Genomic DNA, 14,887 nt, shown 5'->3' on the forward strand with positions numbered 1-14,887 from the left:
TTAGGAATCGTGTCGAGTTGGGTACCTGAGTTGGGTAGCTCTCTTGTACACAGCAATATATGATTTTTTATTTATTTTTTATTTGTTAGACATATTATATAAAGAACCCTAAAAAAGGCATGTTCATGGTACCTATCCAAATCCAAATCCAGATCTGGACCTAGATTCAGGCCCGATCCAAGACCTAATTCTGCATCTAACCCCATCCCTAAACCTAATTCATACTTGAAACAGAAATCAAAAGGACCCAATGGGATACCTGAATCTGATTGGATTTGGATTAGGTATCTCATACATGGTACTCATAACCAAATGCAACAAGCTGGAAGCTGATTCCCTTAGCTGGGTTTGGATAATAGTATCCGACCCAAGTCCAACCTGTTGACAGCCCTACGCTTGGAACACATCAATGTTGATGGGATTACCATGTCAAAGGGAAAACAGACTTTAGAATTACAGATTGGAGAGAGAAGAAGAGAATAGAAGAAAAGAGAGAGAAAAAAAAAAGTTGGGAGAAAATAGGAAAAGAGAGTTAGGGTTTGACACCCATCCTCCCCTTTATATTAATAATAAAAAGTCAATCTGGCAAAAATACCCTTGATAACAAAAGTAAAAATACTGTACATGCACCAGATCAAAATAAACAACTAATAACAAGAAGAAATAACTAAAAACAAAGTCTAAGTGGGCCATGGAGTGGTACTACCCACATCTCCACATCCATTAACACTCCTCAAGCTGAAGCATAGATGTTGTTGATGCCAAACTTGGAGTATATGCATGTAGATTGACTATGACTAAGGGCGTTGGTGAACACATCGGTAGGTTGATCCTGAGAGCGGACATACGGTGTAACGATTTCTCCATTAGAAACCTTCTCATATATGATGTGACGGCCGACTTCAATATGTAGCTTAATTATCACAAAACAACCACATAGGTGGATTCACCACAAACCTCATTCTTGCAACAATTTCTTGATCCACACTAACTCAAAAGTTGAGGTGTACACGAGTCGAGCTTGGCACAGCTCAACTCGGCTCGGCCACTTGCTGACCCCAGCTCGAACTCGGTCCTCGAGCCTAACTAGCCAACTCAGCTCGGTTCGGTCAGCAGCTCGGGCCAATTCGAGCCAAGTTCGAGCCAAGTTCGAGCCAAGATCGAGCCGAGTTCGCCTGTGCAGCATTTTCATAAACACATAGTCTACACCTTCAAAATCTCACTGTATATAAAACAACAACAATGGTTTTACAGGTATTTTATCAAACACCTTGTAAGCAACATAAAAATCAAGAAAAAAAAGGGTATTTGTTTCATATACGTACCTTCCTTGCCAGTAGCCACACTTCATTGAGTCATTTCATCAAACACTTGGTGAGCAACAACAATATCAAAGTAACCGAGTCACCGAACTGAATCAATCTGAGTTCGATTCGAGTTGGGTTCGATCCGAGTAGAGTCGAGCTCAGGCAAGCTCGAAATCAGTTGGAAAATTTCTCGAGCTAAAAAAATCAGCTCGACTTGACTCGAACTCAGTTTCAAATCGAGCTTTTTCGAGTCGAGTCGAGCGAGCAACCGAGCTAACTCCACTCATGTACAACCCTACTCACAGGTAGTATGAGCCATTGCTTTATATTTTGCTTCAGTGCTTGATCAAGCCACAACACTGCATATTATTCTTCCAAGTGATTAGGTTTCCTCCCACAAGCATGCAGTACCTAGTAGTAGACAGCCTATCAGTTAAAGAATCTTCCCGGTCCATATCAGAGTACCTTATGATTTAAAGATGATTGTTTTGTCTATATAGAGTTCTCTGTCCCAACACTCCTTTAAGATCTCGTAGAATCCGAACGACTACATCCATGTGAGATACCATTGGAAAGCTCACAAACTATTTCTACTCACAGCATAAGAAGTGACTGGCCGAATGATATTTAAACATATAAGTTTCCCAACTAAACTTTTATATTCCCATGGGTCTCTAAATATATCTCCTTGATCATTAACCAGTTAGTTATGCAAATCCACTGGTGTATCAACTGGCTTGGTACAAAGAAGACATGTTTCCATGAGCAGCTCCAAAACATATTTCCATTAAGACAAATTAATTCTTTCCTTGGATTTGGCAACTTCTATACCGAGAAAATATCGAAGATGACCAAGATCTTTTGTGAGAAAATACCTCTGAACATACTTCTTAAGCCCCCCAACCCCCTATTGCCACTTCTTGTAACAACAATATTATCAACATATACTACTAACAGAATAAGACCAACGATGCCTTTTTGGACAGAATGATCAACATGACTTTAAAGAAACCATAGCTCAACACAACCTTACTGAATTTGTTAAACTATGCAAGTGGTGACTGCTTTAGCCCATAAATCGCCTTGTTCAGTTTACACACTTTGTCTGACTTCCCTTGAATATCAAACCCAAGAGGTTGCTCCACATAAACCTCCTCTACGAGATCACTATGAAGAAAGGTCCAGTTCGAAGTGGGGCCACCCATGATCAACGACCACAGAGAGGATAACACAAACAAAGTTCAACTTCGAAACATGAGATAAGGTTTCAGTATAATCAACACCAAGGGTCTACGTATACCCCTTTGCAATCAAGCGAGCCTTCAAACATTCAGCTAAACTAAGGTGAAACTTAATGGTGTACTCCCACCTACAACCAATAGCATGTTTACAGGCAGATAGACTAGAGAGTTTCCCAGCATTGTTCTCATAAAGTGCGACCATTTATTCTTTCATTACCTGCTTTCACCCTTGTGTAACAATGCTTCCTCATATGACTTAGTAATAGAGTGAGAGGACAAGGATAGAGTAAATTTATAAAAAGTGAGAAATAAGCATTGGAATGACTCATATTTGCAAAATAGGGTGATTAGTACACGCACGTTTACCTTTTCTTAAGGCAATAGGAACATTGGACCTATTTGGAGAAGTCATTGGATCATTGGGCTCTAACGAGGACATGATAGATGACACATCGTGATTAGCCACACTATCTATTTTCGTCATGAGCAGACTTTCAGTTGAGCCACATTGGGAATGGAGTCAATAGAGGGAGGACATTGGATTATGTCTTCTTTAAATGCAACAAGTACAGGTACAACTTACACATCAAGAGATTTACTGTCTTTTGAGAAGAACCAAGTGAACTTGAAAAATGAACATCTGCACACATATTGTCTTCAAAGAGAATGACTATAACAACAATAACCTTGTGTTTGGGAGTACCCAAGAAAAATACATTAAGGGCCTATTTATTTTGCCCATTGCCACATAATGTAAAGCAAATAAGCAATGATTACAAATACTTTACCTATCTCCTAACAACAACTTCATTTGACCGCAATGATGACAATTTTACATTTTTTAATTTATCCACGGTAAAATCATAAAGACGGCAATTTTACAGTATTTAATCTATCCATTGTAAAATCATGATGATGCAATTTTACATTACTTCGATGTTAAATCATCATCAAAACAAACTGATGTTGCTATGTGGATGGAGATTTTTACAGTAATTAAATGAAAAGGTGCAACGATTACAAATTACTTGTCTACTAAATACATTTGCATTTAACCGGCCATTCCTGTGTTTGGTTTGGTAGTGGTAAAACAATAATGGTGACACAATTACTTTACATTACCAAGAAAGTGGGCAAAATAAACAAGCCCTTAATGGCTCTAGGATCTAATTGATCATGGCTTGACTCCAATTGATGAACAAAGCACACACATCCAAAAACTTTGGGAGGAAGAGAAAACGGAGTATTTGGGAGTAAAACTTCACGAGGGGATTATCCATTAAAATAGTCAAGGGCATTCGATTTATCAGAAAACACACTGTGAGTATTGCATCACTTAATTTTATTTTTTTTTGGAACATTCATTTGAATTATAAAAGCATGAGTCACCTCAAGTAGGTGGTGATTTTTCTGTTTTGCAACACCGTTTATTGTGGAGTGTGGGCACATGGTGTTTGCCAAAATATACCTATTTCAAAAAATATATAGACTAAAAGATTAGGATATATATTCTTTGGCATTATATGAACGAAACATAAATACTTTTGAGTTAATTGGCTTTGTGCTTCCAAGTGAAATGTCATAAAAATAGAGAATAATTTAGATGCCTTTCATTAAATAGATCCAAGTCATTCACGAAAAATTATCAACAAATGTAATAAAATATTTATACTTCGACATATAGTAAATTTTAATCGGTTCCAAACATTTGAATGGACTAAAGAAAAAGGAATTGAACTATGCTTTTCCATACGTGGTGGAAAAAGGAACATGATGACGTTTAATAAGCTCACACACCTCACACTCTGTAACTGACACATATGATAAGGAATAACACCTTTAAGAATCTTCAAGGACGAGTGATCAAGATAGCAGTGCTACTGATGAGGAGAGATGTTCTTATATGCTGTTGTGCCAATAACTTCGCAGTCAAGATAGTACAACCCATTATATTCATGTCCTCCACAAATCTTCTTCTTCGTGTTTATATCCTAAAAAACACAATTTGAAAGATAAAAGGTCATATAGTAGTTAAAATATTTAGCAAGTTTACTAACACATAAAAGACTTAAAGAAAATTTAGGGACATAAAGGACGTGGGAAGAACTTGAACTCGGATGAATAATACCATTCTGGATACTTCAGACTAGGTACCATCTACCAAAGTGACAGATGAAGATGTTAACATTGTATTCATGGAGGAGAACGCACTAGACTCATGATCAGATGCTCTAGAGTCAATTACCCATGAAGCAGGGAATTTTAATCCTAAACAAGACATACCTAAGGTCATGAATGTACCCATATGAGCAGAAATAACAGCAAAAGTAACAGGAACAGGCTGATTTTACAAATTTTTCAGTAACTTGGAATATTCTTCTTGAGTAAGCATAATTGTCCCTCCGGACATTCGTGGTTGTTGAGTTATAGACCTAGAACTAGTCGGATGAACCCCACTGCTCTCTCCCATGTGAGATAACTAATTAGCCCATGCTGCCTTCCCATGAAGATCCTAGTATTTTTTAATAGAATGGTTCATAAGCCTATAACAGGTGCACTTCCTAGGTCCACAACCTCCTCTTATTTCACTACGACCATCTTGATTACCTCTGCCATTACAACCACCACCTCAACCTCGACCAACAAAGGATGCTAAATCAAAGTTTGAAAGTTCATAACCATGGTGAATGGTTTTACCATAGTTGGCATTGTGGAAGTTATTTGGGGCTATCTGATGGGGACATCAGAGGACCTACTCGAGTGCACCAGAGACAAAGATGATCACCCACATCAGCACAACTTTCTTTGTGGATGGGAGACAAGTTCTAGATAGGGCCCGTCGAGCCATTTTGAAGACCCCACATGCATTGGACGTGCATTGGGAAGACCCCACCTTGGGATGACGCATGTGGGCTGCTTAGGAGACTATTTTAGTCATAGGATTTCTATTTCGTATCGATCCAACCGTTGGATCTTGTCGATCAGGCCATCAGGGCACCAGATATTTTCGATCTGGGCCCCTTGGACTCTAATCTTGGTTTTTTTTATGGTTTTTAGGATTTTTAGGAGTTATTTGATAGTTGAGATTTATAATATATGTTTTAGTTTTCTTATTTTGGACAATGTGCCACTTTACTTAAGTGAGTGGCATTGTTATAATTATGCTGGATTTTAATTCTGATTTTTTTTGTCCTTATAAAAGCACCGGGGGGGTTATTGAGAATAAAATAAAAAGAAAAAAGAAAAAAAAGAGTAGAGCTCTCTTGTGTGAAGGAATTTTCCTCCTTATTTTCTAGGGTTTTTTTATTAAAAAAAACTCTCCCTTCTAATTAAATTGTGGAAGGGTAGAAGCTTGTTTGGTGGTGGATTTCAAGGTACATCCTTCCTCTTCCTCTTCTTCAAAAGGTATTCTTCGTCTTACATCATTCCTCTCTCCTCTTCGAAAGATATTGTATTCTTCTCTTGTCTTCCTCTTTTCCCTTCCATTACAACCTTCTAAATCCTAGATCTTTAATTTCTTATTTTCCCCAATTTCTAAAAACCCTAATTCCAAAATCCCCAATTCCCAGGAACCCTAATTCTCCATATTTCACATTTTTTCCTTTCCTAACCCTAACGATAAAACCTACTAGTCATTCCCTTGAGTGTGAAACGTGCCTATGCTATATTAGAAGTCCTTATTTCCAACTGGGCCACTCTTGAACTAGTTTATATTTTCTCATACATTGTGTATATGAAAACTTAGGATCTTCATGCTATAAATCTGAATTTTTGAATCTATTATAAGGATATGCTTGATTTTACATGTTGATTGCTGAAATTAATGTGTAATTGATCTCTCATCATGCATCCTAGGATAGTTTCCATCATCCTGCATCAAATTTGGTATCAGAGACCAAAGTTTTAGCCTGGGATTTTTGTGTTGCATCTAGGTTAGAGTCACATCTTGGGTTAATAGAGCATTCATTGCATATAAGATCATATTGCTGAATTTTTGTTAGAGTATCCTATTGCTGAATTTCAGCTAGCATTTCCCCTTATACCATTGCTGAAATTTCAGCATAGTAATCTCAAGTTGTCATATTGCCGAATTTTCAGTTTGTAATTTTCAGATTACACTTTTGCTGAATTTTCAATTTGGCACCGTTGGATTACTATCCCGCTGAATTTTTTCAACATAAGATTTGAGGATAGCGACTTGCTCAATTTTCTGGTTAGTGTGCCTAGCGTGATCTCTAGATTAGTACTACCATTGTCATCACATTGTCCTAGGACTTAGGTTTTCCTTTAGAGTATCCTTGTGTATGCCCACTCATTCAAGACGTGGTTTTGGCCTACATCCCACTATGAATCTAGAGCAGATTGACGAGGCCCTTAATGTTATCAACAACCGTCTGACAGCTATTGAAGCGCATAATAGGACCACCACAACTCAATTGACCGTGATCAATGCGCTTGTCAATCGGCTTGAAGCCTCCCTTTAGGCAAACCCCGAGTATTGGGAAGACGTCCAATCACAAGTCAGGGATCAAGTTGAGACTGTGCCACTTGCAATTATTAGCCGTGCCTTGAGCCAAATTGTAGAAAGTGATAATTGGCGCAGGGATTCAATTTTCCACACTTATGCCAAGTGTGGTGGCAAAAACTGAAAGGTGATCATTGATAGTGGCAGTTGCATCAATGTAGTATCTGCTCGCACCATGGACCGCTTAGGTATGCTAGTCGTTCCTCACCCTCAACCCTATTGAGTCTCATGGGTTGATGCATCTTCAATTCTAGTTTCTCAGCATTGTCATATTCTCATCCAGTTTTGTTCCTATACGGACACGTTGTGGGGAGGAAGTGGATTTGGAAAGACACGTAGATGAGCCTAGGACCCCTATAGATTGCATACCCATGTCTGTGTTCCATAGGCCTTTAGAGTCTACACATGCATCTACACAACATATGCATGACTTGCATGTAGAGATTAGAAAAAGAATCAATACAAGTAATGAAACATACAAAATGATTGTTGACTCACACCATAGGTTTAAAGAGTTTGTTATGGGTGATGAAGTCATGATTAAAATATGTCCAAAACAGTTTCCACAGAGAAGCATAAAAAAATTACAAGCCTGTAACGCTAGACCATATAAAATCTTGAAAAGATTGGGTTCGAATGCTTACTTGATAGATCTTCCACCAAACATGGGTATCAGTTCCACATTTAATGTGGAAGATCTTATACCATTTCATGGACATTCCCCTAACCCTAACATGAACTTGGATAATGATGCCCCTGACATGTCTCAAAACCCATGGCCATTACATAATCCCTCTTCTCAACCTTTACCATTCATACCATTCATACCTATGAGAAGAGAGGAGATGTGGGATATCTTAGATGAAGAAGTGGTTTCCACACGACATGGCGGTTACCAGGAGTACCTTGTCAAGTGGAAGGGCAGACCAAAATCAGACAGTACGTGGATCACAGATGTTAAGCTTCAACGACGAGATCCGGATCTCCTTGATCATCACTGCAACTTTATTTCACCAGAGCCGAAATCTCTTCAATTGAGGGGAATTGATGGGGACATCAGAGGACCTACTCGAGTATACCAGAGGCGAAGACGATCACCCACATCAGCACAACTTTCTTCGTGGATGGGAGATGAGTTCTAAATAGGGCCTGCCAAGCCATTTTGAAGACCCCACATGCATTGGACGTGCATCAGGAAGACCCCACCTTCGGACGATGTATGTAGGCTACTTATCAAACTATTTTAGTCATAAGATTTCTATTTCGTGTCGATCCGACCATTGGATCTTGTCGATCAGGCCATCGGAACATCAAATCTTTTAGATTTGGGCCCCTTAGACTCTGATCTTGCTTTCTTTACAGTTTTTGGTATTTTTAAGAATTATTTGATGGTTAAGATTGATAATATATGTTTTAGTTTTCTTATTTTGGACGATGGGCCACTTTACTTAAGTGAGTGGCATAGTTGTAACTATGCTAGATTTTAATTCTGAATTTTTTATTATAAAAGCACCGGGGGGGGTGGAGTTCCAACACTAAAAAAGAGTGAGGCTCTCTTGTGTGAATGAATTTTCCTCCTTATTTTCTAGGGATTTTTTTAATTTTAATTTTATTTTATAATTTAAAAAAAAAAAAAAAACCCTCCCTTCCAATTAAATTGTGGAAGGGTAGAAACTTGTTTGGTGGTGGATTCCCCAAGGTACATCCTTCCTCTTCTCTTCTTCGAAAGGTAGTCTTCTTCTTACATCATTCCCCTCTCTTCTTCGAAAGGTATTCTTCTTCTTTTTCTCTTGTCTTCTTTTTTTTTCTTCCCATTACAACCTTCTAAACCCTAGATCTTCAATTTCCTATTTTTTTCAATTAAAAAAAACCCTAATTCCAAAATCCTCAATTCCCATGAACCCTAATTTCCTAATTTCAAATTCTCCCCTTCCTAACCCTAATCATAAGACGTAAAAATCTGTCCATTGAGGGTGGAACGTGCCTATGCTAAATTGGAATTTCTATCCTTCCATCAGTCCTAGTTTTAGTTGATTTATGTGATTTCTTAGCATGCGGGCATGTGATTTAGGTTAAATCAAATTTTTATTTCCTATTGTTTACTCTTAATTACTTGGTAAGTTCGCATCTTTTGTTAATTAAATTACTTTATGGACTCTTTCATAATCTCCATGTTGCATGCTAGCATTAAATCATGTGTTCTGCATCACTATCGAATGATGGTTATGTCCTAGAAGGGGGGGAGAGTGATTAGGACCAAATAAAAAATTTCATCTTTTAAATCACAATTGCCTACTTAAGCTAACATGCAAATTAAACTAAGCAAGGAAATTAATTTTAAGGCTTCCAAGCCAATAGAGGGTCCAATCACAGACTACAAATGATATGTCTATAAGCAACTAGTCTATATCATGATAGTGCACAAGTATGTGCGGGATGTGCTACCTATAACGTCTTAGCATTTATCTTAATCATGCATGCATATAATTAAGCATTCAACCACATAAGCATAATTAAACAAATGCACCAATATCAATCCCAAACACAATCATGTATAGTGGTTCACCTACTTGCCTACTCCACTCCCGACGGATTCACTCAACCTATGAGTATACCAGATTTCACAGATTTTAAATCAGGTTAACCTCTAACCTTTACAGCCCTACACAAGGACTCTAAGATTTAGGCCCTACACAAGAACCTAAGATTTAGGCCCTACACAAGAGCCAAGGTCCTACACAAGAACCTGCTTATGTACACTCTCACCGGAGGCTCCCGCAAGAGACTTTAGCTGGTTTTCCTTAGGCTAACTAACAACCTCGGTCCTAATCTAAGGACCTACGTTTGCTCCCGCCGGAAGCTCACACAGAAACTAACACGTACACACCCGTGTCCAGTGACCTACACAAGGATTTAATTTAGGCCCTATACAAGAGCCAAGGTCCTACATAAGAACTTAGGTTGAGTTTGGCAATTCAAACTCTTACACTCAATCCTACATAAGAAAGGAGTATAAACAGACTCTTACTAATGACAACTCACTTGTCAGATTGAGTTCCTTTTGTAGCTTTAACTTAGGTAGCTTGATTGTCGCTCTCCCGTGCTTCAATCAGCTCCTCGTTGCTCTCCTGATCATGATGCCGCCGCTTTATCTAGGCTTCAGCTCCAAGATCAAACACCTTGCATTGATGTGCCTATGTGGTGACCAAGGTGATGGGAGGTATGGTTGAATCTCCTACAACGAATGTGAAGTTGTAATTCCTAGGGGATTCACCTATATGGGTCTTCCAGCAAATTTAGACAAGGATTTACCTATGAAGGTTAAGTCTAATCTCTAGAAAGTTGATGAGTTCAAGCACATCTTCAAGGTGGAGATTGGAATCCTCATTAAAGTGTTAATCTCAAGGAAGATGACTTAGAACACATTGGTTTAGAGGCTTGGATGAGGGATATGAACATGGAATATCCTAAGGTTCTATTATACCAAAAACCCATCAAAATGCCTAAGAACCGAATACCCTTTAAAAGAAGTTCGAGTTTCAACAGTAAAATAATAATAATAATAATAATAATAATAATAATTTTAAAAAGAGAGAGAGAGAGAGAACAAAAAATGGCTTCGTTGATGCCATTGAAGGAGGCTTCGATGTCATCAAAGGCTACCTCAATGCCATCGAGAAAATTAGATATTCTTGCTGGACATATCACGTATCTAACTTAGTCATTCGATGCCATTGACGGACCTTCAATTCCATCAAACTTAACCTTCGATGCCATCGAGAAAATCAGAAAACAAGTGATTTCTTGCTGGACATTTCTGATTCTCGATCGATGCCATTGAGGGGGTCTTCGATGCCATCGAAGGCCCTTCGATGGCAGCTCAATGGGATTGAACAACCATAGAAAACTGTTGTTTTTGGACGAATGATTTCACAACAGATTCTCACCTCTTCTAGCCTTATCAACCATGTTCCAATTAGGTTTCTAAAGCTAAGCAATGTTTTAAATATCAACGATATCGACCAATATATCCCACAATATATCTAGTATCCCAACTGTGCAATATGAAATGCATAGGTAGTGCCGATATATCCCACCTATTCGATCTGGTTAGCATTTTCGATTTTCAATCTATTTTTTTTTATGTAAATCATGTTAAATCAATATCGAATGGTTACAAATATATGATTCTTCATGTTTTCTATGAAAATCATGGATTTGGAGCTTCGATTTCGAGATTTGAGGGAGAAAGGACAAGTTGCAGAAAATTAGGAAAAATCAAATTTCTAAATTTCTCGCAAATCAATTACAATCTTTGTATCCAAACACAAAATCAAACATGAAACCTGATCTAGTGATTCTTCTTTTGCTTTTAAATGTATTGCTTGTGTTTTCATACATGTCTTCGTACTTTTATAAATTATATGAATATACTTTAAATATACTTGCATCAGTTCAATTGGACAATACATGTATTAGGACCCCATAGAAAGGAAACTCCAATCATGTGCACTTTTTTTTTTTTTTTTGTAATTTTTTTATTTCTAAATATGTATTGATGTCTTTTTCAACAATCCTTGAAGTTTCCTTGAAAAATCCGACCAATTTCCCAATGTTCTAATGTTTCCCAACAACAATGATACATTACGCGATACAACCAATATATCACATGCAATAACCGATACGTATCCGTATCCCAATAGTGCAATACATTACGCGATAACGATATTTAAAACATTGAAGCTAAGGGACGATCATTACGTATACCTATTAGGTCAAGATCATCTAGAGGTACATGGGTTGTTTTGAGTCAAGGGTTTAGGGTCACCAAGGAACCTTATTTACCTGTTTGTTGTTCCTTGATGCTCCATTTTCACTTGTGTCTTCGGTCTTTAGCTTTCAGGGGCTCAACCGACTACTTAACACAAGGACTCACGTGATTGAGAAATAGGGTGCAAAATTCAGTGCACTAACAAAGTTGTCACTGGATCCACCTATAGAGTTGAGAGATACATGTTGGAGGCGAGCATGACTTCATTTATAGATGGCACATCCTTGCCAACTAAAATCTATTATCTATGCACAAAAAACAGTCCATATTAACGTTTTAAGCCGAATAAAAACTTAGCCACACAAAACTCCTCTCATTGCTGACATTGCTTCACCAAATCGATCGTAAGGGGTTAATACACATTCAGCTCCTCCCACATCCCTTTAAGTTTTGAATAATATTCACCTAGAGATTTATCTCCTTATTGAAGCTCAATATTTCCTCAAATAACTGATACGTCCAAAAGATGTTTTTCCCAGATGAATACATCTCTTATAATGCATTCCCACTTCTTTTGCAGTATTAAATATATTACATTCACACTAATGGAAGGTTCCACACTATTCCACAACCACGTGATAGTCTAAGCATTCTCCTGAATCTGTTGATCATACATACCAGCACTCTCATCAACTTTTTCAATGATCAAGTATTTTAATTTTCCCTTGGCAGTTAAAAACACTTTGATGGATTTGGACCAATGAATATAGTTCATTCCATTTAATTAACTAGAGGCTATTTGGACCCCTAAAAAAACAGATGTATCTATGAATCCAATTCTAGAATTACTTTTCTCTTCCATCTAGGACAAGGGACTAGAATATATATCGCAAGCTTATACAAACATGGGCTCACCTTTCGCGACCAACGAACACCCAACTTGTATGCTTCTCATGGCATGCACACCACACTTGAAGAGAATAACGAACATCCACACATTCCAACTAATCACAAGGGTCGATAATCACAAAGACTTCATCCCCTTCTCACGCACAAACCATTTAAAAGATTTTTAGCATAAAAGGGATGAGAGAGGCCAAAAATAAAAGAAGGAAAAGAAAAAAAAAGAAAAAAAAGATGGGAAATAGATGGATTAGATCAGAAACAAGGATGCTCTTATAGCATGTAGAATTATAGATTAAAGAGAGAAGGGAAGAGAAGAAGAGAGAATAAAAAGTTAGGAGAAGAGAGGAAAGGTGAGTTAGGGTTAGATGCCCACCTGCTCCCCTTTATATTAATAATTAAAACTCAATATGACAAAAATACCCTTACTAAAATACCCTCACCTCCCATACCAAAATAAACAACTAAAAGCAAAGCCTAGGTGGGCCATATAGTGGTATGGCTCACATCTCCACACCATTAACACACCATACAAAGAAAAAAAATTAATAACAATTCCCAACATAAAGAAGGCTAAAGAAATTACTTTTCCTAACATGCCTCTTAAGCAGACGTGAATATCATTCTTGCATAACTTGTAAGGACATGATAGAAGCTTGATGCTTCAAGTAGAACAAATAAAAATAAAGTTCAAGTAAGATAATTCAGAATAGAATAATACTTGAAGGTGGATGTAAGACCCAATGAAATAGCAAGAAGATAGCCATCAAAATGCCCAGAACCTGAAAGAATAGCACAAGAGCACCACTTAAAATTGTCATTATTTTCTTTAAATATCAGAAGACAATACATCTATTGAAAATCTTTTGATAGAAACCGAAGCATCCACCTTGCTGAAGAAACCGAATCAGTGCATTGAGCAATAAAGGTCCCACAAAACTGATCAAATCATTTAATACCTGTAAAAAAGGTGTAAAGAAGTTTTGAGACAAAAGGTTCTCATCATAGACCCATGAAGAAGCACAAAATGATGTTAGAAGTTTTTTTTTTTTTTTTTTTTTTTTTTTATCACTATTTGGAGGATACTTTAGAAATATGATAACCAAAACATAATCAACACTTCCAGAGAACAAACTAAGACGCCAAGTAGCAACCCTAATAGGGCATGAGATTAGGAGCTCCTAGACCAACCTAAATATCATATGAATACACGAGGTCACTGCCAGTGCCATGTCTAAATCTGGTATCAGAACAAACGAACTTGTCATACGCCTTGCATCCCGCCCCAAACAACTGACTCAAGTTAAACTGACTTCTTCTTTTCTCTTCTTTCTTCATTTTCTTGTTTTTTCTTCGATGTAGAAGCTCAAAAGTCATTAGTGTTGTAAGTAGGAATGGAAATGGGTCAAGTCAGCCCATGGGCCAACTGGCCTTACCCTCTTTTGAGGTGGGACTGGGCCAAGCTAAATGTTTAGCAGGTCAGGCTGGGGCTAGAAATGTGACCTCATTTAAGTAAATGGTCCAGGCTTGGTTGAACCTTACCTGACCTGACCCACCCATATAGCTATAGGTTATCAATGGGTTAGGCCAAATGACCCAACCTCACCCTAAATCCAAAACAAATATAGAAGGAAAGTATAGATGATTTATTTATGTATGCACGTATCCAATGATTAGGCTGGACTGTTTATACCCTCAGCATCATGTTCCATTCTTAAATCTGAGTTGGGTCATGGCAGGTCAGATCAGGTCAGTCAAGTCCAACCCATACAATTAAATGAGTCGGGTCGGGTTAATCTTGGGCTCAATAAATTCTAAGTGGGTTTGATTGGGTTTAGGCTAGAATTCTTGCCATCTTTTGTAAACATGTCGGGCTCAGGTTAACCCCAACCCGCCCAAATCCTACCCATTGCCACCCCTAGTCATGAGGGATGCATACATGCACATGTACACATGCATTGACTGGCATGCGCAAGAAAGTGTTTCGGATATGATATGTGTATCCATGTCCCATTTGCATAACACCCAAATCTCAAGATATGGAGGCACATCTATATATTTACTATTTTAGTAACATTTAAGATGTATTTATTGCCTTTTTTCAATATGTTTTTTTTATATATATAATTTTTAATTTTTT

General features: G+C 37.7%; 1 protein-coding gene across 9 annotated transcripts in view; it reads right to left on the reverse strand.

Moving 5' to 3' along the window:
* LOC131217009 (ABC transporter C family member 13) overlaps positions 1-14,887 on the reverse strand; it is an 86,155-nt gene that overhangs the window by 55,674 nt on the left and 15,594 nt on the right. For all 9 annotated transcript variants that reach the window (XR_009157154.1, XM_058211689.1, XM_058211693.1 and 6 more), the window contains 2 exons: positions 13,637-13,706; positions 13,469-13,529 (listed from right to left, as the gene is read on the reverse strand). Coding sequence is in view for 8 of the 9 variants with exons in the window: in XM_058211689.1 (XP_058067672.1) it covers positions 13,469-13,529; positions 13,637-13,706 (131 nt within the window). In the remaining variant the exon portion in view is untranslated. The remainder of the gene's footprint in view (positions 1-13,468; positions 13,530-13,636; positions 13,707-14,887) is intronic.

This window comes from Magnolia sinica, chromosome 10, assembly GCF_029962835.1.
Source record: "Magnolia sinica isolate HGM2019 chromosome 10, MsV1, whole genome shotgun sequence".
Taxonomy (NCBI): domain Eukaryota; kingdom Viridiplantae; phylum Streptophyta; class Magnoliopsida; order Magnoliales; family Magnoliaceae; genus Magnolia; species Magnolia sinica.